Source organism: Syngnathus typhle, linkage group LG15 (genome assembly GCF_033458585.1).
Source record: "Syngnathus typhle isolate RoL2023-S1 ecotype Sweden linkage group LG15, RoL_Styp_1.0, whole genome shotgun sequence".
Lineage (NCBI taxonomy): Eukaryota > Metazoa > Chordata > Actinopteri > Syngnathiformes > Syngnathidae > Syngnathus > Syngnathus typhle.
The window spans coordinates 5,037,817-5,063,560 of NC_083752.1; the positions used below are offsets into that span (position 1 = coordinate 5,037,817).

Genomic DNA, 25,744 nt, shown 5'->3' on the forward strand with positions numbered 1-25,744 from the left:
TAAACCATCATGCCGCTCCGTGGTTCTCTCTAATCCGCCCTGCGGCTCATCAGAGCTTTATTTCTGTCCTGCATATTTATGAGAAGCACAGAGTGCACGAGGAAGAGGAGAGGAGTGTGGGAGGGGCGCGCGAGAAAAGATAACCCCTTCTCTTGTGGGAGCAATTAAATCCTTGCTTTCATCAATCCCGATCAGAGCCCTTGTGCTCTTTTCTCTTTCAGCTTCTTTGTCTCTCTAAAAGGGGATGTTTACACTTTTGCTTCCACAGCGCTGACCCTCTTCTGGGTAGCTGACAGGAAAACAAAAAAAAAAATCTTCTTTTATAGATTTACAAACTCTAAAATACCATTTAAGTATCCTTTTCATGGACTGTTGGGGATTATAATGAATCAATAGCATAGCATCTCTCCGTTCTGACAACTAGGAATTTGCATAATGCAAATTTTATTGTATATAAGTGACAGCTAGTGAGAACAAAAGGAAAGTAGTACTCGGCGTCCACCGACAGAAGCGAAGTCGGCGACTCACAACATTGAGAATCTAATATTCCTCATTTTATCATGAGGGAACAGCACTCACTTTAAAAAAAAAACAGGGAGACACTAAGTGGTAAATGGCTGGAGGCTGAAGACCTTGACGAGGGGATAAAGCCAACCACAGAGACACATGACAGATTAGGACTGATCATTGGAGACCACAAGTCCTACTGTTATGCATGCACACACTAATGTGCATACGCGTGCGAGCCACCATGAGGCCTCATTAAGGAGGTCTGCTCTCTTTCCCGCTTTGGCAATGTCACCTCTGCCGCAGGGACTTAAGACTGATACAGGCATAATTGGCCTGAACACACCAACAACGAGCCCAGGGAATGCCTGCTTCTTGATAAGTGGTGTGTGTGTGTAGTGTTCTGACCCTGTTAATGCGGCACAGTTGGCAGGAGAGTGGCTGATGTCGCATTGGATCAATGGTCACTGGTGATGCTGATGGGGACGATTTCTCTTGGGACGAGGGGAGAACGTACTTTCCATTCTGACAATTCCGTAGCTTTTGTTCCATCTCACACTGTGCATCTCCAGTGCATGTCCATCAACCCCGCTGTGACTATAAAGTACCTCTAAATGTCACAATTCCATGTATGGACATTTTGAATGTGCCTGCCACTGCATTAGGAACACCTACAGACTCTTATAAAAAAAACATTCTGCATCATTCAGATGCATGTACCGTATTTTCCCCACTATAAGGTGCACCCGACTATAAGGCACACCTTCAATGAATGGCCCATTTTAAAACGTTGTCCTTATATAAGGCGCACCGGACTATAAGGTTCACCATTAATGCATCATGTCAGATTTTTAATCCAAATCAAATCATTCTCCATTGTACCTTTTTTATTTCAACTTCAGATGCAACAAATTACTTTATAACCACAAAATAATGATCCCATAGTCGATTTGATTCATGATTCATAGTCTTCAGCGGGCCACTTATGATTGATTTGATGACACAATGCTTCGGGCCAGTTTAAATTGAGGAATTTGGTACATATATAAGGCGCACTGGCGGCTTTTGAGAAAATTTTAGGTTTTTAGGTGCACCTTATAGTCCGGAAATTACATTAGTTATATAATATTAGAAATGTCTCTCTGTGTCTGCAAACTACAAGCATAACGATAAATTATTACTTTAGTGTCAATAAAAAGTAAACATTAATATCATTAGCATGCTCATGTACCTAATAAAGTGACCATTGTGTGTATGCAACACAATGTAACACTCACAGCACAATGGTCAATGCTATATACTATTTTTCCCAAATTCAACAGTAAAAATGATTCTCACAGTAGCTAAATATATGTAAACTGTTCCTATCTTAAAAAACAAATTTGTCCTTGTACGTCCACCATACACTTGCTGCCCATTAAAGTCTAACTAGCAAGCAAACAAGACGTGGTAGGGGGGAAACATAAAGGCCTTTGACTTTGATCTCTGGAGTGCAGCCCATTTAAATATTTGTGACCTCTAATTTTGGCTTGATGGAATCCAGGTTCTTTGGGTTTACCGTAGCATGTCGGAAACAGAGAGTGTTTACACAGACTCCCCCCCCTCCGGAGCTCTCCTGGTGCTGAAATAAATGCATTAAGATGGATGGATGGATTTAGTTAGGCTCTAACCTCTGGGCTTGACGAACACCCTCTCAATGACCTCTTTGTACTGCTGCCAAAGGCAACATGCTAAGACCAACAGAGCCCCTGTTTACATCTAGTCTAAACAGAATCTTCTGTCAACAAGTTTTAGTCAAGTAGGCAACAAGTAGACCTCCAGTGTCAAATTTATCAAATGACCGAATAGAGTGGCCATGTTGGAAATGTGTTGCTTTATCACAAAACGCCTCAATTGTCAACATAAACGTTAATAGTTTTGCTTTCTTTGGTTATCTCCAATGAGCTCTGAGGTTCTGATTTCCTGTTTGATCCAGAAGCAATCATTTGAATTTATTGCATTATGTGATTTTTTTTTGTTCTGTAACATCGATTGTATCCATCGTTTTCATTGAGGATCATTTTAAAAATGCTTTGGAACACAATTGAATTTCCGATCCAGTCGCGAACGCGGGAATGCTTTGTTGCGACTGTTATGGATGGAAGACGTAGGGGGGCGGTGACCTCCTGGTGACCTCCCTGCCCCAGGCAGAGGGAAAAGATATTGTCCTTGACTGCAGCCATCCCTCAGAAGGCCCAAAAGGCAAATGGTAGCCGGGTCATCTTTCCACTGCACATCAGGTCAAGTTCCACAATCTGCGCTGATTTCTTGACTCCCACACGTCGGAGGTCAGCGTGGGGTCAGTGAATGGGGGAGGGGGCGAGGCAGTAAAGCCACACTGGGGCTGTGAAAGGCCAACTTTTCTTTCCAGTCAAGCGAACGGCATCTAGGGTGATTTGCAATGTGATTGCTGCTCTCTATATCACTTGAGATTACAGCAGGTGGCTGCCCGGCCGGGCATGAAGTACGCACAACTCCATCAACCACCTCCCTCTCATGAAACAGAGAGAATGACGCGGAGAGAGACACACAAACCTCCCACACACACAACTAATACACTCACAGGCCATTTTGCAGCCTGCAGAGCTCTCCATGACAATCCAGGGAGCTCTTCAGCTCTGATATCCATCATATAAGCTTACCCCTGCTTTTTTTTTTTTTTTTTTTAAACAATGGCATCAGCGCCGCAAATTACACCTTCCACATCGCACATTACTTTCGCCCCTAGTGACAGAAGCACTCAAGCCCGACACACTTCACTGATGGCACTCTTCACGCTGGTAGCGACGCTCGCTTCATTTTCACATTAACTCCAGTAAAGCGCTGTGAAATCAGTGTTGTGTTGTAGGTGGAGATGTGGGGGGCTCACAACATCATGTGTATGCTGCACTGAACTCATTTTGCAAGAAAGACCTCAAGGGACTAGCGCTGGCAAAAAAAAAAAAAAAAAGACATCTTTGTAACTTTAAACTGGAATTGCATGATGATGAAATAATTATGTGGTTTTTGCAGCAAATGATGATTCTTGTAGCGACACTGTAAACACTTGTTGTAAGGGCTGAGAAATTCCAACAACTCTAAATGAGAATTATGTTAATTTATGGAAAGCTATGCAGAAATGAAATGCCAATTGTAAAATTGCAGGTTAATATGCAGGATAACAGAGTTTTATTGTTGTGGGGGAAAATTTTGGCTTCTTCCGTTAATATTTTAAAAACAGTTCTTTGTATAAGACATACAGTTCTTAAAAAAAAAAAGCCTGATGGATCAGGTGTTCAAATTCACTATTGCAGTTTCTGGGAAAGCACTTCAATTGTTTCATGGATCTGTCAGCGGGTTTTTGTGGTCACAGTCTGTGCTCTTATGTCATCTCCGCTATCTGTACAACACAGCGTGTCAATCCCTAGATAGTGGTCCCAGGAGGATACCAACATCCTTGAAAACGATTTTTTTTTTCTTTCTTTCCCTGACCGAAGATAAATGCCTCGCAGAGTTAAAGTATCAGGTGAACATGCAAGAAGACACCTGCAGAGACATTGACAGCCGAGCTAATTAGAGCTTACGTTTAATGACTCTTAGTTAATGAAATCCCTTCCTGGGTAAAATGAAGCGAGAGTGATTAGGATGGAGGAGAGAGAGAAACTGAGGTGCCGCAAAGTTTTTTTGTTTTTTTTTAGTCTGCATGGAAAGAAAAATCTGATGCTTTGATGAGGGATAAAGACACTTGAGGATGGTGTTTGCCGGGATTTTATTATCATTATTATATTAAAATGACACATTCAAGTATGGGTGAGATCTTAATGTTTGTGGACATTTTGATTTGTTCAAAATCTTGTATTAAACATCATCAGCAGCCTCAAATGAATGACATGCCACCCAAACACCAACATTTGTTATCTCAATAATGAACCCCAAACTAATATTTTTTGCATCAGAATTAGTTATTTATTTATTCTATAATTTAGTAGATCCTTTGGATTGATGGTAATCCCCTCCAACAAGAAAAAAACCCTTTTAATTCCAACACCATAAAAATACCAACGGTCGGCTCTCTCTTCTCTTTGCACCTGGATTCTTTTACTCGCCTCTTCCAAGAGGCGTTAACATATGGCGAGGGAGGGCTGGTATTGATGAAAAGGCCACGTTTAAATGGAAATAAGGGCCAAGAGAGTGGGCAAACAGAAAATACGTAGACTTTTTCTACTGTTTCCCCTGGTCAGGTCCTTTCATGGAAAGGGAAAGAGGGTGGCCCTCTGTTGATTTAAGCTGCACAAAGGAAGCCTTAATCCTTTCAAGGGAACCAAATCAGTCTATAGAGAAGCAGGTTCAAAAGGAAGCCTCCCTGTCAAGGCCATTGAGATACCCCCCCTCCTTTACCCTCCCCAATGAATACCACAAATCAAGCCCTGGAGGGAATCAAAGGCCAGAATGTGGGAAATGTGTTTGTGCTGAGGAGAATAAGGTAATAGGGGCTGCTAGGAGGACGCATAAGCAGCGACTGTCCCGGTTTCTTCCACGGCCCTAAAGGGATCACGACCCTCGTATTGAAGCGTCCCCTCAAGCCCTGCCCCTCCCCTATCTCACCACATTAAACAGGAATGTCCATTCAGGAGGAGGCCTCCATTAGCCCTGAGCCAGAGAAAATGAGTCTGCTTTTAACAGCAAATTAGTGACTTGATAATGAGGTCACATGTGGTGTTAGCACACCCAGGCCATAAATAGAAGTCTTTCCCGCCCTTGTTTTATTCCCTGAGAACATCTTTCTCGACTAACCCGGCACACAGCTTAGCACACTTGCCATAACCTTGCAAGGGGCTTGCTCAGTCGCATTGCAACAAATGACATCCTGCATATGCAAAAAGCTACAAGGGGCAGAATATTTGTGTGCAACTACTTTATGTACTATTGCATTATGATTACAACCATGCAGTTGTTGCTATGCTGGCAGAATTAGAAAAAAGAAAATTACACCCACACACCCTTTAGCACAATATTAAAATCAATTAAAAGGCACCTACCTTTAAGTGCTGCTGTGCTGAAGAATTTCTCTGAGCTGGCATCAGAAACCTAAGGAAAAACAACAGAAAGCATATTTAATCATCTAAGATTTCTACAAATTGCTATTCTTATAAAATAAAATGGCACACAGAGTACATGTTACATGACGTGTACAGTGATTTCTTCATTGGAACATCACCATTGCTGTAATTAATACATTTTAATTAGAAAAAACTAAATATTTATGAATACTGCATTAAGGCACAAAAGGTGTCCCAACTTTGCCGTACCAAAATTATCATTCAGGTACAAACAACGTCAACAAAATCCAGTATTCGATGATGGTTTCAAACAGCACTTTGTTTTTAACCACTTGGGGGCACTGTTGCTCCGCGACTCGCCTGCCAAACGCAGCCAAGGCGCAGCACCGACGGCATCTTTTCACTCCAAATATAATATACAAGTTTTGGGATTTGAAGATAGATAATATATGAAAGCATATTGTAAATACCGTGCCGAAGATTTATATATGTGTCAACTGCAGTTTTTCAGTGTAAAACATTATTTTAATTTAAAGCGCCTGCTGGATTTGGTCAAGGACGCTGAAGAACCAGGACAACACCCGATTAAAGCCGCACATACAATATAGACATAGGTATCCAATTCGTCAAAAATATAAACTCACTTATTAGTAAACAAATAAAGCCATGCTCATTACGTTGACAGGAGCATTTCGAGTAATTGTTTTCAGGAATGCGCAGGTTAGTATGCGCGTCTTCATTGAGTTCAACAGAAGAAAATGTGTAGACATTAAATAATTAAAATGAATCTGTTATCTTACCATGAAATACATCTATAAGTTATTCGCAAACAATATAAAACCTGCCAATATTTATTCAAAATTACTAAAACAATAGTGCACCATCACACAAATGAAGCATGGAATAATTAGCGACCACCGTACCTTGAATGTGACAATGAAAACAAGTACTTTTGCTAAATGTACCCCTCGTTTCACATTCTGGGTGTTTTTTTCTTTAAAAAACTGTATAATCCACACAACCGGCGACGAAGTCTATTCCGATTGCATCGAGGACAGCCATGAAGCAGAAGCTGACGAAGGAGGAGAACGATTCCCCAAAAAGCCGATCAGCGACTGCGCCTTTTGGACAAAGGGAACCATGTGTCGCGGTGCCTTGAGCTTCTTTCTACAGCGCACGACGAGAGGGAGAAACAAGATCCCTTTAGTCGCGATTAATGTGTTGTTTTTCCCCCCTCACTTATATTCTCCGGAATATCCAAAAGAGGTAAAGAACAGGATCCAGAGGGTTTGTGCGACAGAAGCAATCCAACGCGGCGCGCAAGGAAAAGAGGCGCTCAAAGAGTGAGCTCGGATTCACAAGCTTATTTTCTCGCTGTGTTCAGCTTTGCAGAAGGTGTCCGTCGTGGATTTCGTGGTCAATGCACACATCTCTCCAAACCCGATCCAACGCATGCAAGCACACAAACTCTCATTCATCCGGCAACTGCCTGAGAGCTGCTGCTGCTGCTCCTGCTCCTGTTGTTGCTGTTGGCGTTGCTTTCACGGTCGCTCGGGTCCACCCACTTCCTGATCTAGAGGAGCTTGCTTCATTGCATCACGTCTTTACCTTTTGCGTAAAATGGCGCGCACAAATGACACTAGTGCATGGCTTGACTGCAAGGAAGAGAGCTGAGCAAGTGGAGAGAGACAAAAACTAAGAAGGGACGAGAGAAAGATGCTTTCTTTCACTGGGTGAGATGATGTCAGACACTAATGAATTCCCCAGAAGGGTGCTGCTGCTTCCACGAGGGGGAAGAAAAACAAAATGCTCCTTCATGAGCAGCGTGCACCTCTATACAGCCCCACAGGTCATGTCTAGCTTCCACTTGGATCAACTCCCACTACACAAACCATGAGGGAGGTCAACTGTTAATATAAAAAGCACTTAAGGTCATTCAGTCTTCAATGTGAGCTTTGAGCAGCTCTCTGTGCCCACCCTGACAAGGCTTACACTATAACCTCACAAGCTGCTACTTAACTCAACTACAGAGTCTATAATTATGTGATAACTTTATAGAACCCGAAAGGGATTTAAAAGGGGAAAAAAATATATTTGCTCAGGGTCAACTTTGGAACAGAGCTATGCCAGAGGTGGCAGAACTCAGCAGTAGGCCATAAGGGGCCCACTTTAGCTATGTTTCCAGAAAAGCAGTGGAGTTTGATTTAGTTTGGTATGCAGGTCCAAGACTCCCCTCTCTAAGTCTCCATTGGTCATGGCAAGCTGTTTAGAGGAAACATGCAGGTGTTTTGACTCACTTGCAGAAAGCAGTGTTGAAAGCGATCACGAGCATCTGTTCAAATATTCTTAACGTACCGTATTTTCCGGACTATAAGGCGCACCTAAAAACCTAAAATTCCTAAATTTAAACTGGCTCGAAGCATTGTGTCATGAAATCAATCATAAGTGGCCCGCTGAAGACTATGAATCATGAATCTAAAAGACTATGGATCATTATTTTGTGATTATAAAGTAATTTGTTGCGTCTGAAGTTGAAATAAAAAAGATAAAATGGAGAATGATTTGATTTGAATTAAAAATCTGACATGATGCATTAATGGTGCGGACAAAGTTTTAAAATGGGGCATTCATTGAAGGTGCGCTTTGTAGTCCGGAAAATATGGTAATCTTAACGTGAACAGTAAGGACACTTTTCCCTGTTTAAATCCCAAACAAAAGCTGGACATTCCAACGTAAGCCTATTAATGGTGCAAACCCTTGCACCAAAAGCTTGTCTAATGAGTATTAACCCACAGGCAAGGAGGTCAATGAATGGACAATAGAGTCACACTGCAGTCTGCTAACTCAGCTCTGGCAACAACACAGCATAAAACTGAATTTAGCTCATAAGTGAGATGCTATTCCATCCCCTTGCTAACACAAAACGCTGGCTGGAAATGGCCTTATGAACATGAAGTCATGGGAAATAGGCTTAACACAGCCCAGCCAACCAAATCCTGAAACAGTGGAGGCAACACATTTCTCGAAAATTGCAGTCAGCTGCTCGGGCTTGAGTGTATGGTTATGCGCTCTCATGATGACAGAACAAAGAACGTTAAGTACCATCCAGAGGCTGTAAAGTTTGGCTTCAGCTGGCTAGTTAAAAGCGACTTGGTTTAAGATTTGGTTGAGAGATGCTGTTCATAAAGGAACTCGGAGAACCTCTTGCCTCTTGTGTTGATTAAATTATTGCATCAACAGATGATTGTGTAGTGTACACCTCGTTCTGGAGATGTAGGTCATAGTAATATTTGGCTGAACATGCACAAATATAACCAAATTGATTAGAATGGAAAAAGATGGTGACCGAGAATCACGATTTGCCTTCAAGCACATGACATGGATGGTTGGCAAATATGTATTTACATAACTTCAACAGCCAGAAAAAAAAGTCCGGCCAGCAACACCAGCGGCTATGAATGAGCTGCTGTTCTTTATTTGAAACGCTTATAAGATTTGAGTGCAACCACCAGTCTGTGATTACAGCCACACCACTGCCAAACAATCAGCGTTCAGATTTCCCGATTATTTTTAATTCCGATGTAATCCTGAAAAAGATCAGCACATTATCGACTTCATTCCATTGGAAAAATCATTTGCACATCAAACGCAATGTCTTGCTAGATTCAATTTGTCTCAATGATTATTGTGAGATCACATGCCTCCCGCAGTTTATCATATTTGTGGAAGCTTGTTTATCTTCTCCCTCGCAAACAACCGAGGTTCAGTTTTACAAGTACACTGTCCTAGATTACAATCTCAGGGGAAAGATTTATGCCATTACATTAAATACAACCTCGTTTGAAATAAATGGCACTGCACGCAATCTTACATGTTAAAGTTCTTATTGCATTTGTCTGGGCATGCGACATTGCCACTGCTACACAGCCACCAATCGTTCAACATTGATAGAATCTACGCTATTAGCGATAATGCGTTTGAATAATCTCTGAAAAAACTCGATTAAGCGCATAAAGCAGCTAATGCTATCAGCTAACGGCTAATCTGTGCATTCAGCAGAACTCCATGTGCACACACAAAGTATTGCAAAATTATCGGAGAACATTAGCGTGACTATGAATTATATATGTAATAACATGCAAACCCACAATTCTTCATGTCCATCCTCGCGATAATTTCCTATAATTGCTGACTGTTGCTATTTTTTTTTCCAAAATTCTTTTTTATAGTGATTTTATAGAAGCATATCTCGCCAAGCCTTGCGCAAGGTTGTCAACGACAACTAGCTCTAATCTCTACCCCCTCCCGACAAGCGGCACTGACAGCCCCTTTCTTCCCGATTCCTCAGACACACAGCCAGACATAAATTAATCTGTCACTCACTGCTATTATTAATGTGAGGAGGACACACAGCTGTGCAAGCAAACACACACGCGTACACAAAGAGACAAGTACATCCAGCCTTCAGAAACAAACTGGGACACCAAGGCATGCCAACAGTTGAGGGGGAAAAATGCAGGAAAAGCTGACGTCTTGTTTATCCAACTTTCTTAATAAAATATTCTGACACAGGAATGTAAAAACTCTTTTTTAAAGTCTGTTATGAACTATCAGACTGACTTGTTTTATTATTTTTATTATTAATCATAAATTGTCTAAGCTCAATCACCTCAATTTCTTTAACCGTTGTGTGTATCGAGAAAAAAAAAAAAGCTCCGAGACTCACATTACGTGTCAGCCAGGGAAGTAGGGGGGGGAAACTATTTCTTCCGCTTGTTAAAAGCCTTTAGAGACAGTGTTATCTGCTTATCTGTTCGTGGTCTCTGAAAGCAAGCCAGTGCTGTGGGGGTTTAAGATAAATACCCTGATCAATGGCTGACATTATCTGAATCTGGGAGGCAATAATCAGATCCAGTTGACATTGTGGCTGCAGAAAGAGCTCGCCTGTCAGCGGAAACACTGACCATCAGTGTAATGTCGCTGCCATGGGACTCGCTTTGGAAAAACAACATGGACAAGAAAATTGGTTTAACCTTCCCCTTCGCCAAGGCTTTTGCCTCCATCCCATGCACGCCGCCTTGTCGCAACAAAAATGGGAGACCCTTTTGCCTAAATTACAGGCATCGCTGCGGAATGTAGGCAATGGGCCGGGATGTCGTCGATAATTTCAGACCAGTCAGTCATTGACTCGGCTTTCAACTCGCCTCAAAACACACAGCAGCATCTTGCATAGTCGGCAGGATTTTCACTTCATGCTATTATAATGACAGACGGGGGGGAAATCGAAAGCAATATTATTTCAAAGGGCACATCACCATCTTTATAAACTATAAGGCAGCATGTACATATGTTTTAGCGATACATTTCGGTTTAGATTACCGTGGTACGGCACAAAGCTGTAAATCTGGCCAGTAGCTAAAATTCAGGCTGCGTAGGCGGGATTGCGACGCAACATGACATTTTGCCAACAGAACAACAAAGTGCATTCACAAAACAAATTATGAAATGACTTAAACAATGAAAACAAAAACCCCAACATTTTTTGATTCCTTCCTTCCCTATGACCCCAGTTTGCCCCTCGCATTGTAATCTTACTCAAAAAGAAACATTGCACAGTTGATGAAAACCCCCAAAGCACTTTTCCTTCTCTAATCCGGGCGGCGTTCTATCTGCGGGGTCCTCGCACAAATCTAACCATCCTTCAAAAACCGTTGTGCTGGGAACCCCCCCTTACCTTCACCCCATGGGGCTTCCTTTTAATACCAACTAAGAGCAACTGTGCTGGCAGGGATATTATTTTCCCTTTTTGTTTCTTTTCTCTCCGAGGCGCAAAGGGAGCGAGAGGACAAGGGAAGGCAGCACGATAAAGGAGCAGGAACCAGAAGGCTAGAGAGCAGTGAAGAAAACAACACAGGAGGAGACAGACGAGAGTGAGACAGGAGCGACAAGAAAGCAAAGAGGGAGGTAGCGGGGAAGAGAAAACCTGCTGTGTCTTTGAGAAAGGACTGACTGCAGGAAAGCACTGAGGAAATCACCACTGAGACCTTCTATTAAAACTAGTCTGACCCCCTACAGACCCCCTGAGCAACACCCGGCTGGAGCGGTACAGGCGAAGGGATTAGGCCTCTGAATCGCTGTCAAGACCATTCTGTCAGGCATCAGAAGAGACAGCCCTTATCCTCCCACGGCACCCCCCCGCCCCCTCTCCCTAACTCCACTCACACTTGCCTCGCTACACTCAACAACTCCAGAGAGGGGCCTCATGATAGTCCCTTGAGGGGGGACACATGATGGGCTGTGGACATGGAAAGCCAGCAGGGAGGTCTATGAGCCCTCCCCCAAGCTTCTCTCTTTTCTCTTTATGTACACCCTCCTTATATCACATCACCCCCCCCGCTGGTCATTGAGGGGTATCTAATTGTATTATGCAGGGCTTGAGCAAAATCATATCATTCTTCTGCCAACAGTAAACTCCCCGTGAGGGCTGACAGATGCAGTATGCTTAGGATAAATGGGATCACACATCTCAGACATTAAACAACGAGGTGATTCGAAAGGAAAGTAGATTTGGCAGAATAGGTACGAGAAGCCGAATCAGTCAAGGTTTAGAGCTAACTTTTATTTGGTAAGCACAACAAAACAAAAAACATCCTTTTAAAAAAGCAATAAACTATATTGATAGTCATGAAACATGATTTCAGATTTCTACAAATAGTAATTAGAAGCTTGGAGCGATACACCCCAATAGCCAGCAATTGGGCCAACCCTGGCCACCATGTAGCTCCGCCCCTGAATATAAGCAGTTAAAGCAATTTTAAGTGAATGAAAAAGCTTTGTGGATGAAAATTTTCAGTCAACCACTCCAGACTGTTTGATTTTCTTACTAGCTCATATACAGAAGTGTTAATCCCTTTTAACCAGATGCCTACAAACAACAGTAAACAGAAAACACTTCACTGGATTTTTCCGTGTGTGTGAAGATCGTGGCTGTGGAAGCAAATGTGTGTGAGCATTTATGAGATAGGGGATTATGTGACAAGAGCGTTTTTAACGTGTCAAAGTGCACCGAGTTCTTACTTGAATATCTTTTCGTGGCCTAACCCCCGCCCCGCACTTGTGCTGCTCATCTTTCCCTGTCTGAAACACGAGATCACAGGAGAGCATTTGGGCAACGGTGAAAAACCGCTTTCCGAGCGTACATCTGGAGACGGGAAAAACGTAATCGGTGAATTTTCCCCTGGTGACGGTAAAGTGAGCCGATGATTTGTGACCTACATGTGAAGCTGGTTGTGGGTCTATGACTGGACTGCAGGGGGTCTGTCTGTTGACAAGAGTGAGAGGCCTCATCTGCTTTGAAGCCCCGTATATTTAAATATTTCATGACTGCTTCGACTCCAGACCCCTTTTATCTGATTTGCACTCTGGCTTGTGGCTGTCTTTCATTAACAGCACAGCACGAGGAGTTAGTGTCTATCTAATGTCGCCATCATCCAGGCACATCTGAAAGAAACACATCCCCCGTACCCGAGCCCTGTTGGCACTCGGCGTATCTCTAAGACGATCTCATTAAACGCTCGTAACAATTACAACAATTACAGATAAGCCTAAGCGTGTCAAAGCTCAACATGATGTTTACGATGATTAGCATGCAGCGTTATCAGCGGGGATGGTAATCACCACTCGCGCCTGATGCTTCACAACATCGCTGATCTCTTTATCCGTCACAATCGATAAAAGGCCATCTGACGACAAACCTGCGGGAAGTTGTCATGTTTTGACTGCAGCTCACACAGCCTAGCTTCAGTGAAGCTTAGATTGGAATGTAATATCGCAAAAACGTGCTACTTCCTTAAATAGGATCAAAAAAGGTTTAGGATCCTATTTAGTGTGTTTACATTGGGCAAGTTGGATGATAATGCAGATTGTGATGTCGACTCGTCGACTAGTCAGTATCATCAAGATAAACGAAATAGGATCAAAAAAGGTTTAGGATCCCAATGGGTCTGCGTTTACACTGGGCAAGTTCTCTGACAATGCAGATTGTGAAGTCCACTCGTCGTTTTATTGTTTTCCACCATGAAAAAAAGGAAAGCCCAGTTCAACACAAGTGTGTGTGGTCATGCATAACAGGCCCAACTCTTCTAACCACGCTAGAGCTAGGGAAGTCCTCTTCAGCCGCTAGTCAAATGAACCAGACTTAGCTTTCAAGCATTTATAAGTGCAACTATGAGAGCGCCTGAGCTACTCTGGTCATACAAAAGCCCGGTCTGTCAACTGGAAGTGGTTCTCGTGGTGAAGAGGAGTTCAGAGTGGACCAGTAGATTTCCACATGGGTGCATGCTGGCATGGAATACGGAACTGGTATAAAAATGTGGATGTGAGCCTGGTGACTGAGACATAAGGCCCTGCTTGTCTGCATGCAATAGAGATGCCTTTGAGAGCAGACGACATCTGCCTGCAGGACACATTCCACCGCAAACTCTGTACCGCCATCACACTCTGGGTCTAAATGTGCACATTGTTGGCTGACTGACAGCAGCACATTCACCGAGAGCCTCGTCGAGTGGACGCCAAGGGTACAGATTGCGTGTTCTCACTCTCTCGTTCATGCAATATAAATGTGGATATGTTAGGTTTACATTTCACTAGATCATAGCTGGACAAGTGGTGACATGAACTCAAGTTGAATCTATAGACGTCAACATTGAACAGTGAATAAGTTAAGTGGCATCACACACCAACTGGATGTTTTCCGAAAAGACTCATCCAAACTATATTGAGGACTGTTTGTGACTTGCTTATACTGAAGAGGGAACTTTTTAATTCTCTTTTATCAATCTTACCAAGCCTCATAAACGGCAGAGCGGTTCAACTTGTGCCTGTTGGTAAAAAGTGGGGCACTACAGGGCCAACAAGCGAACTACCTTTGATAAGCTTGGCTCACTTTGTACTGCTTTCACCAACACGAAGCTTCAACAAGATGATGTAGGACACCCACACACATAAGATCCAGCCTGTAAGAGGATTTGTAATGCTAACAGTGACAGGCGGTGATGCTTATTCACTATGATGATAAAGGACAGTGGTGGACTCATCATCATCATCAAAATCATAATATTATTATCACCTATAAATATAAATATTTATTATCACCTACTCCTTTTTGAACAGTGATACATATTGTTTGTTGCTTGTTTTTATTCTTTAAATCATGTTCAAAATAAAGATTCATTCATTCATCCATCCATTCATTCATTCATTCATTCATAATAATAATATTTGACGTGCACAAATAAAATATTTGTAAAAATTCATAATGTGTTTAGGTTTTTATGTTCATAGCTGACTGACTTGAAAATGATAGTTTTAGAATGGAGTCAAATTTTGACACCACTAGATATGGAATGGCGCTGGTAGTGAAAAGACCACAGGCTGTGTTTCCCCCTCTGCTCCCGACTGATTAGTCTGCTCTGATGGCCGCATTGTTACGTGACAACAGTGGGTGGGTGCTTGGCTGGCCCTGAGGAGGTCATTCAGAAAGAGTTCACTGACACTCTGACCGAGGATATTAGAGAAGTGCCTTTTAGTCATGCTCGATGGAGTCCGGGCTCTGACTCCATCAAAGGCTTGGGGATCTAACCGAGGCCTATAAACACCTGACATCTACTTGCGCTGCAGGCCAAATAACACCTGACACTACTCTTGAATTCACACTGGCATCAATATGTGACATACCAGTTGGCATGTCGAGCCATATGCTAGCTCAGTGCATACATACCAAAAATATCCACGACACGTATGCAAATAGGAAGACAATTAATCACACCATTACACTTCCGTATCCACATATTCACACACAATGACATTGCCTGCAGGAAGCGAGTCCTCCCGAGGTGACTGAAGTGTCAAAACAACATATTGGTTTTATTTATTTTTTTCCGTGGTGTTGCTTTATTTCTTTCTGCTAAGATAACACACATTGGAACTGATTTGCCTCGTATCTCGCTAATGCATTTTTCAAGAGTTCCTCCAAAAAAAACACCTTGTTCCTCGACATTGAAAAGCAATTCTGCACTCTCAGGATTAAAAGCGCATGTTAAATTGAAGGCTACACTTTGCGAGGACATGAAAAATTGAGCGGGCTCCTAATATTAACCAGGTTGAGAATCATGCGCAGCATTTAGCTCAAGCAAATGGAATCTTTAAGCATTACTAATTCATCCACAGGAAAGCCACATGATCTTACCGCTACGATGCTGAAAACACATTAACTAGATGGCAGATGAAGTCATTTGAGAATACTCTGTGAACATCAATAAGCCAAGAATATAACAAAATTGTGCCCTTTTTAAAAAAAAATTATCCGGGCTGTGCTTTTCATATTTGAGACGATTTCGAGTTGACGTTACACAAAAAATGTCAGGAACAGAATTTTGTGTATGGCTGGCTTAATTAAAAAATATGCATGAGAAAATATTAGCATCAGCTTGATTCTAATTCTATGATCTGACTGATTGAAAAGACTATTTGTCTTGATTTCATTTTCATTCAAGCTCATTTCGAAAGAGATTTTTGGGGAAAGAGGAAATGCGGAGTGAATCTGTTCAATGTTAAATTAAAGGTTGCTTCACTTCACAACACCCACTCACACAAAGACCAAACAGATGGTTGTACTTACACTGCAGAGTTCAAAAGACTACTTTTTTTTTTTTTAAATCATGTTTGCATAATGGGGAAACATTAATGCATTAACCTGCAAAATGAGCCACCTGGTAATTTATTTTGATGACTATAATATTCTGAAATCATAAAAGGGGTAATTCCAACCATTTTACAAATGTCGTACCATCAATCAATTACAGTAAAAAAAAAAAAAGTTAATGAACTCCAGATTTTATTTCCATGTACACACGGCTCCTCCTCCATCCCGCAAGCCAACGACGTAAAGCTGCTCTAGCTCCCCTGTCACATGGCTTAGATTATACGTGAGCTACAGCAAATGCCTGATAATGCAATCAAGCGGCTTTGAAGCTTGATGATTCTCCAGTGTCTGCTGTAATGAAGGGAAAATGAAACCGTTCCCTCAGCGTCTGTCGATCTGTCTGATGAGAACTTCATCAGAGAGAGAGAGGATGAGCGAGCAAGAACATCTAGAAAGATGGATCCATCTTCAGCTATGAATAGAGAATCACAGGAACCTATACCATCTAAATGATTTAAAAACAAACAAAATGCATGAAAATAAAAAAAAATCAACATTAAATTGTGCCTAATATTTTGGCGCTAATGCAGCTAATAGCTATTGCAGTTTGTGTATGGATGACCCTTAAATCCAGGTCAGCCCCGGATAATATCTCCACACTCAGCAGTGATAACAATCATTGTGACTTTTCTGACCACAAAGTTACTACACACACATCCTGAACCAGATCTTCCATCTTATGTTCTAAATTGACAAAAACAGATCCAGTCCAGTCACGTCTACGACCTGCCAGCACTTAGTTGTGACCCTCTGCTTCTCCGTCTGATCGATGGCCCGTGTCGATTTAATGGTTAACCTGAGATTATTTTGTTGACATCTAACAGGAGGTGGCCCATGTTGACGATGGATATGTACCGGCAGGAACTTGCACTTGGTTTTGTTTAGTGGCACAGGAAGAAATGACTACATTGAATATTGAAAGTGTGCATTTATATCGCCTTAATATTTTTGTTTTTGGTTCAGTTGTAATTCATTTTTATCTTCTAAAACTTTTTGTTCCCAAACATTTATTTAGATGTTCTTGTGGAATTTGCTTAATAAACAAACCCGCCCTCCATTTTTTTTTAAATTACCCCATTAATCATAATAAATCACTATGTGCCAAAATATAATGAATCTGATGACCTATTACTGATTAATAAGTAACTCTAAACTGTGAACATTGTGTTTGTAAACTGAAAGTTTTCTGCCTTGAGTTGCCTGCATCAAAACAAAACGGGTGGCACAACTCCACACGCTGCTTGTCCTCATAAAAAGTCAGCAACACTGTCTTTTAAAACAATTTGCAGTTAAATGCATTTCAGTCTATCTCAAGGGCCGAATTAAATGTAACGCTCTGCTTCAAATTGGTTTAATTAAAAGCCAAAACATAGCGCAGACACTCTATGATACAGTAACCGTGGTATTTACGGCAAACCTTGAAGGACCTTATGTTAATTCTATTACATCTACGTTACTAAGCGACTGCTGCTCATCCGAAAAGGGTTCCCCTATGTCATCATCGAGTACCACTTCACAACACTACACTTGTGGGCCAAGAGCACTAAGAGGCCACAGCTTGCATCAAGAACAAATAGAAAGACACGGTTAGGCTCGGCTGTTGGAAACAACAAGCTCAGCTCAAGATCTTTTTATTCCTATTTAGAGGGATGACAAATTGATCGCAGTTGAGAAGTCACAGCCTGCATTCCAAATCAGCAGCTAAACACTACTACCGTATTTTCCGGACTATAAGGTGCACCTAAAAACCTAAAATTTTCTCAAACGCTGACCGTGTGCCTTATAGTCCGGTGCGCCTTATATATGGACCAAATTTCTAAATTTCAACTGGCCTGAAGCATTGTGTCATGAAATCAATCACAAGTAGCCCGCTGAAGACTATGAATCATGAATCAAAAAGACTATGGATCATTATTTTGTGATTATAAAGTAATTTGTTGCGTCTGAAGTTGAAATAAGAAAGATAAAATGGAGAATGATATGGATTAAAAATCTGACATGATGCATTAATGGTGGGCCTTACAGTCCGGTGTGCCTTATATAAGGACAAAGTTTTAAAATGGGCCATTCATTGCGCCTTATCGTCCGGTGAGCCTTATAGTCCGAAAAATACGGTAATCTGATGTGCCATCCTTTTTCACACATCTTTCTGCTCATGGCAGGACTGTACACACAACTTTATCTGTGTGTGTGGAAAAAAAAAAATCCTTCTGGGCAGAAATAGAGCATCCCCTCTAGGGATAAACAAAGGATTCCAAGTTAGATGTCACAGCAGGAAAAGGTGGCAACTCAGGTGTTGTGCTGATTCTCTAATCATTTAATGGTTGGAATAATGATGACACAATCTCGGAGCAGATATAATTTGATTAGTGCTTTCAGGTTGAAAGAGGAAGCTGGATGCGTACCAAATGACTGTGAAGAGGGAAGGTGAGAGAGCTCTTAATTGCTGGAACAGCACCTTGAGACTTGATGATTTGTGACATCTTATCCGGTGCTCTACCCGAGAACTAATAACTGTTAATTAACTGCAAGAAAAAGAAACACACACACCCATTTGTGGCTCGGTGTGAAAGTTAAAGGAAAGCGCATCTCCAAAGATTTATATGATGACGTGAAGTTCGGATATGTTAATAAGAAGAATGGAGGTTGTCACACTGATAAGTCCGTGGAAATGTGTTAGCCCTAATTGGCCCACAAAGAGTGAACAGAAAGTCAATGTAGTGTTCCAAGGTCTTCAATTACCAGAGCAGATGCTCACAGATGTCGTTTTTTTTTTCTTTTCATTAAAAGCATCCGCATCTGTAATCAACCTCTTCGGTAGAATGACATGTATTTTGCTGTTCCCAATAATCGGGATGCCTGCAGAGATTCAAAGCCACATGGAAGCCAAAGGTCTATTTCTGGTGATGATATTATAAATCATAAGGGACCTGGTGAATCTAAATGCTAGATGGATGGTGGATCAAATGGCTATTAATGTCTGCAACAGATGGAGATTTTTTTTTGGCAGGGACACAGTTTCATATTCATTGGATCGTTTCATCCGTTTCATCCTCACTGGACATGAATAGTTTACATTTAAATACAACCACAGGTACAAATGCACAATCTGACGAGGAGGAAAAAAAAACGTTTATACAGATAACAATGCTACGTACATATATTGTGAATTGAGATCTGAGTGTTGAACATAATATGGGTCAAACATTTATTTTCCCCTGGTCAATATGAGCAGGAAAAAAAAAAAGATTCATTAACTATCGGTTCAAAACCAAGAGCCTAACTTGTCTTGACCAAAAATGTCTACCGTATTTTCCGGACTATAAGGCACACCTACAAACCTAACATTTTCTCAAAAGCCGACAGTGCGCCTTATAGTCTGGTGCGCCTTATATATGGACCAAATTCCTAAATTCAAACTGGCCCAAAGCATTGTGTCATGAAATCAATCATAAGTGGCCCGCTGACATGATGCATTAATGGTGCGCCTTATAGTCCGGTGTGCATTATATAAGGACAAAGTTTTAAAATGGGGCATTCATTGAAGGTGCGCCTTATAGTCCGGTGCGCCTTATAGTCCGGAAAATACCGTACTCTGTGGTTAATTCTCAGGGGGCTATTAGACAATGAGACATGAAGACCATGGCCTGAGAGAAAATACACAAAGAACGCCATCACATGTCATTGCGTCTTTGATCGATTCGCTGTCTGGAAGCTTAGCGAGTTAGCCCAGAGCTATAAAACCTTGACCAAAACACAAAACCACAATCATGCACACTCCAAGTCATAGAAAACAATTCCTCCAGCTTTCTGCTAATACAAATTTGTTTCTAACATCTCTCCGTCATATCCCACATAATGGAGCACTTTGGATTTTGAATTGCCACGTCTCCAATATTAAATTACAGGATATTCAAGTCACTTTTGGTTATATCAGTAATCAGAAGATGGCAGTTCTATTTCCCCACGTTTCAATTTGACATTACTTGTTTTTGTGGCCTTCCATGCTGTTATTATTTTTGTAACGTCTCCAAGTAACAAAAAATCCTTTGGAGATTAGACGGGAAAAAAAAAAAAACCTCCAAGGAACGCTGCAAATGACAGATGTGTTTACCTAAGCTCCAATTTCAGCGAAACAAGTTTATGACAGGCTTTTCTGTTGGACTGTGATCTGGAGTGTTTGTACACAGCGCTGTACAACCTGCTGGCACGAGTCAAGTTCCTTTCTGACGTTTGGCTGACGTTTTGACAGATGGTAAGCGGAGGTATGCGGCCCGACTGCCAAACGCGGAGCCCGGCCGACAATGGTGGAGATTATTCCTCACAAAGCCAATTAAAGAACGTTTAATGAAACTAGGCTGCATCTTTCCGCCTCTCTGAGCTTTTGACAAGTTGTTCTCATTTGAAAGAGAAGGGCTTGTCAATTTACCTGATTGGCAGCTATCGAAGAACTGGTGTCTAAAAATATGAGTAAATACAGGTGTTTGACACATTCTTGGCACCTTGTTGTTTTTGCGGTCGTGCTCTCATAATTCTTAGCAAAAAACATTGTCAAAAGTTACTTTGAATTCTGTTTATCCAAGCAGCATTGTCTCCGGATTGCCCTTCAGGAAATATCCACATTCTAAAGACTGACAAAATAACTGAAGAGCCAAACTGGCTGTCATCCTTTTTTGTGCGGCTCCTCAGCAATGCCTTTCAAGATAAAACGACAAGTGTGACAAAACCATCACGGACAGATGTGCTCTCATTGTTCGACGACATAAAAAAAAAAAAAAAGTCTGAAGCATGAAATCTGAAGATCATCTGTGACTGATGGGCGGTCCTCAAGTCAATTTTACTCTTTCACGTATTTTGCCCCTCACTTTCTTTCGCAGCAGTGTGACCTCTCAGTGAGTAGAGTGACCTGGAGTTACTTACAGACCTGACACCCACTGACAGATGACTAACCCTCGAAAGGTCAAAGTGAGATGGATGGGAACACCTGCTACACAACAGAGCTAACACTTCCCAAAGTGCTGAGAGGAACTGTGAGGGCACGGGTCATTTAGCCACAACACCGGTGAGCAGTTGTTTAAATGTTAAAGTTGGCGCTTTGAAAAACAACTAAAAGAGAACATGGCAATTTTCAGTCAAATACCAACGTATCTACAGCGGGATCAACAAAAAAAATGCTAAGGGCTCTTGTGTACTTCCTGTAGTTCGAATCTAATCTAGCATCAATCTCCAAAGTTTGAAGGAGGAGAGCGAACGTTTCAAAGATGATATCTACGTTAAGCATCAGCGGAGCACCTAAAGCTTGCTGACCTACTCTGGCTTCAAAACCAATATCCGATTCTCTGCGGCAAGGCTCAAAAGCTGCAGGCCCGAGCATGTCCAAAGGTTAGGTACACACAAACGAAGCCAGACATAGCTACAACTAAAACCAGAAAGACTAGATGATGTCGTACCCCAATACTAATCTGTGTTCTTGTTAGCGTAAAGCTGAACTCTCGAAAATACAGTCAGCTTAAAAGGAAAAACCACACATTCCATGCTAACATGCCAGCTTAGATCTGGCTCAAAGCAGGCACACGTTTTTAATCTTCAAAAGCCAGTTTTATAAGTACGTAATGAGTAAGACCACAATAGAAAAACAAACCATTTATTTTCCTCCCCCAGAGAGTAAATGGAACCATATGGGGGCTTTGCTGAGCCAGATCCGAACATCTGGACGGCATAAGAGAATCAAAGCCAAGTGGTGTGCTGTGGTCCACAGTGAACCAGAGCAACCTTTGTCTGCCCTAACAGAACCGTAGTGAGTAAAAAAAAAAAGTTTGGAACTAAGTTCTCCGTGGAGTCTGTTTTCCCTTGCCCTTTTCCAGGATAATTGCTAATCAAAAAGAGGCTGTCGGCAATGGTCTGAGCGTGGGCCAAAGCAGTAATCACTGACAGATGTGAGCTTGATGTGAATAAAAACAGCTGGAAGCAGCCAATGACAAATTCCTGTGAAAACAGTTTCATGAGACTGGATGGAGGTCACAGACAGTTTCATCTCATGACGTATATTTCAGTAGCATTTACTGTAAAAGAAAATCCCAATGTTAGCTAACGAACTATTCCAGGAAGCTCGTCCGACATCCGATATGTTCGGATTCTGGAAAATATTCCCCAAAATATTAGCAGAAATAATCCATTACTGAGTTAAAGAGTCACTATTGTAATAGCTGTGAAACTTTACATTTCAATAAAATTTCTGAGTAAGAACCAAAAAAAAAAAAAAACTTCGATAACAGGCCGATGCTTTCCAGAACCTTGTACTTATATACCGTATTTTCCGGACTATAAGGCGCACCAGACTATAAGGCGCACCTTCAATGAATGGCCCATTTTAAAACTTTGTCCTTATATAAGGCGCACCGGGACTATAAGGCGCACCATTAATGCATCATGTCAGATTTTTAATCCAAATCAAATCATTCTCCATGTTAGCTTTTTTATTTCAACTTCAAATGCAACAAATTACTTTATAATCACAAAATAATGATCCATCGTCTTTTTGATGCATGATTCATAGTCTTCAGCGGGCCACTTATGATTGATTTCATGACACAATGCTTCGGGACAGTTTAAATTTAGGAATTTGGTCCATATATAAGGCAGCTGACAGTCTGGTCAGCTTTTGAGAAAATTTTAGGGTTTTAGGTGCGCCTTATAGTCCGGAAAATACGGTATGTAGGTGGATTCAAGTTGATTGTAACTCTACAAGCTTTCTTCGACGGCTTTTAACCTCAGACGTCCCACTAAATTATAATATATGTGCAAACACAAAGTGTCACTGGTCTAAATAGACTATGGGGTGATTAAATCACATGATTAACAAGGAGCTTGCTTTAATAGCCTTTAGCGAGCCAACATTAGTCCCTAACCAACAACAAAGAAACATTCTTATCAGACTGAGCAGGCTGAGGTTAAGAAGCACCACCACCTGAGGCCCATGTATTTTAGCTGGGGAATTAACGTCTTACACTAAGCCACTCTCCTTGAATCCCTTTCGTTTTTGGCTGGATCACATCCAACAATTCAAGTAAAGAAAATATGGAAAACAAAATATAGAAAAAAAATATGGCACCAATACCAAATAAACTTGGAGGTCTGCAAACAATGATCTACTTTAGCTGCAAAATTGATGAACTACGATTATTGGGCGGATGATGAGATGCATGAACACAAAGGACAGATTATTGGGAATGCCCTGAAGGTTCAAATCCTGTATTTTAATGCTCAACAAAGATAAGTTTGAGCATTGGGTATTTCTGTCCTTTGGGATGGGATGAGGGGTGGGGTCCGTCTCCCTCATGTCCAATCACATTATGCCAGAGGGGTTGCAGCCAAGATAATTTATTCCCAAGTGGTCTTTTGGGAGGCTGTCTTTTGGAACCCAACTCTCCAGGCTGCACATCCCAAGAGACGTGAGCCTTGCAGGCATAATCTAGAGAGTCAAAGACTACTCCCGATATGACTGGGGCAGCAGTGTGAGATAATCCATGTTAATCAGTAGGGTTGAGGTAATTCATTGATCTGTCATTCCATTTTGTCTTACCGATCTTGACTGAAGATCCACAAAGAAGCAGGAAGCTGCTAGTGCCATTCAGAGTAATGTCAAATAAACTAACTTGTGAGAGCCCATTAGACAGCCAAGAAAACCAATTTATCTCCCTCATTATAACCAGTTAAGAGAGCAAGTGGGCAGAAAAAAAAAATCAATTTTTCCTTAAAGTCTTGTCTCCTGAACAGACAGAACAGAATTAATTGCGCCATTAACTGGAGAACGGACTTGTGTCTTGTATCTTCAGTTGAGACCAATTATAGTTGTTTGAACCAATACACAATACATTGTATTAATAGTTCAACAAAGGGATGAGGAAGAAACATTTGGAGTAATGTCACGGATGAATATGGCTCATTGAATGTACACTATACACAAGTCATGTGTTTTGATCAAAAGCCGTTTGATTTTTCTGTATGCGGCCGTTGGTGGAAAACATTTGGACAGCCCCGTCTGAGGAAATTGTTGGATATAATGTGAGCAAACTGGGAGCATATGGAGGGGATTCAGAATAATTCTTCTCATATGGCAGCCAGGAGGTAAGGGTAGGTGCTCAACTTTCAGTTAAGTTCCCTTTTTAGTGTTTCGTTGATAGGGTGGGCTCAAGAAGAACTTTGCTACTAAAATCAAACTTAAACTTTCCTGTTTAACTTCTCCAATCCATCAAACGTTATATGCTACAAGCCACTAGCATGCTTTGAATTGGACAGGGGTGTCAAACTAATTTTTTTCGCAGGCCGCATTGCAGTCATAGTTTCTTTCGGAGGGCCATTATGACTGTCAACCCAAAGAAATGTATAAGCACCTCATATTATATACAATAAAAGCGACAAAACAAACTGACAAATAACTCGTTTTCAAATCAGACAAGTAAAAACTGGTCAAATATCTAAAAAAAAAAGATGTTAAAAGTGAAGACAATTTGCAATTCTAGTAATGACACGAATTTGATGCACACTTTGTCTTCGCAGGCCACATAAAATGATGTGGCGGGCCGTATCTGGCCCCCGGGCCTTGAGTTTGACACCTGTGGATTAAGGGGTAACGCACTGGGTAGCGGGAGCTGGGATGATTTTTTTTGCAGTAGTGTTGTTTATGAGTGATTTGGGATGGCCTGCTGGGCGCAATCACAGTAAGGACTCCCCAGGCCATTAGCGCAGGACCCCAGGACTCAATGTTATTGTTGGCACCCGCAGAGAAGAACGCAGCTGGAGGTTTGGGTCTCACTACCTAGCAGCCAAGAAAGCCCCATTAAAGTAGATAAGGTTCCTGACAGCAAGTAGTATCCAAATGCACACTTTCATGTTCAAGTGTATGTGTGAGTCTCGGCAATAATGTCTTGTTGTGCTTGTTCTGTCAACACTTTTACTTTCTTTAAAAGCTTTGTGCCGATATAGCCGGCAGCAAAAAAAAAACATATTTGAAAAGCTGCATTGACATTTTTTTTTAACCTACTATGTGCGTGATAACTTTTGAGTTCACACAGAATTTGAAAAGTGACTTGGATTTGAACTTTTGTCGTTTGCTCATATTTTTCCATAAGCAACCTAACTGGCAATCCAAAAAGCATTTGGGGAATCATAAAAAGATACAATTTAAATGGGTTCTGACCACAGATTTTCTTAGGCAGACAGAAAGGCTTGAGGGAATACAATAATTAGGATTTTTTATTTTTTTAAAAGAATGGTAGCTCCTCTTAACAGCAGTGCTTCAAGATGAAAATGGCCCTTTTTTCCTCCTTTTTATATTCTCCCTCTCTATCCCTCTATGAATTCTTCCCATGGCCCGCCGCTTTCCTTTAATGAGAAA

The 25,744-nt window shown here is 41.5% G+C and overlaps 1 protein-coding gene across 16 annotated transcripts in view; it reads right to left on the bottom strand.

Annotated features, from left to right (window-relative positions):
• The window catches only part of auts2a (activator of transcription and developmental regulator AUTS2 a), a 174,078-nt gene that overhangs the window by 16,275 nt on the left and 132,059 nt on the right, over positions 1-25,744 (bottom strand). For all 16 annotated transcript variants that reach the window (XM_061298606.1, XM_061298595.1, XM_061298600.1 and 13 more), the window contains one exon: positions 5,565-5,613. In XM_061298606.1, coding sequence (XP_061154590.1) covers positions 5,565-5,613 — 49 coding nt within the window. The remainder of the gene's footprint in view (positions 1-5,564; positions 5,614-25,744) is intronic.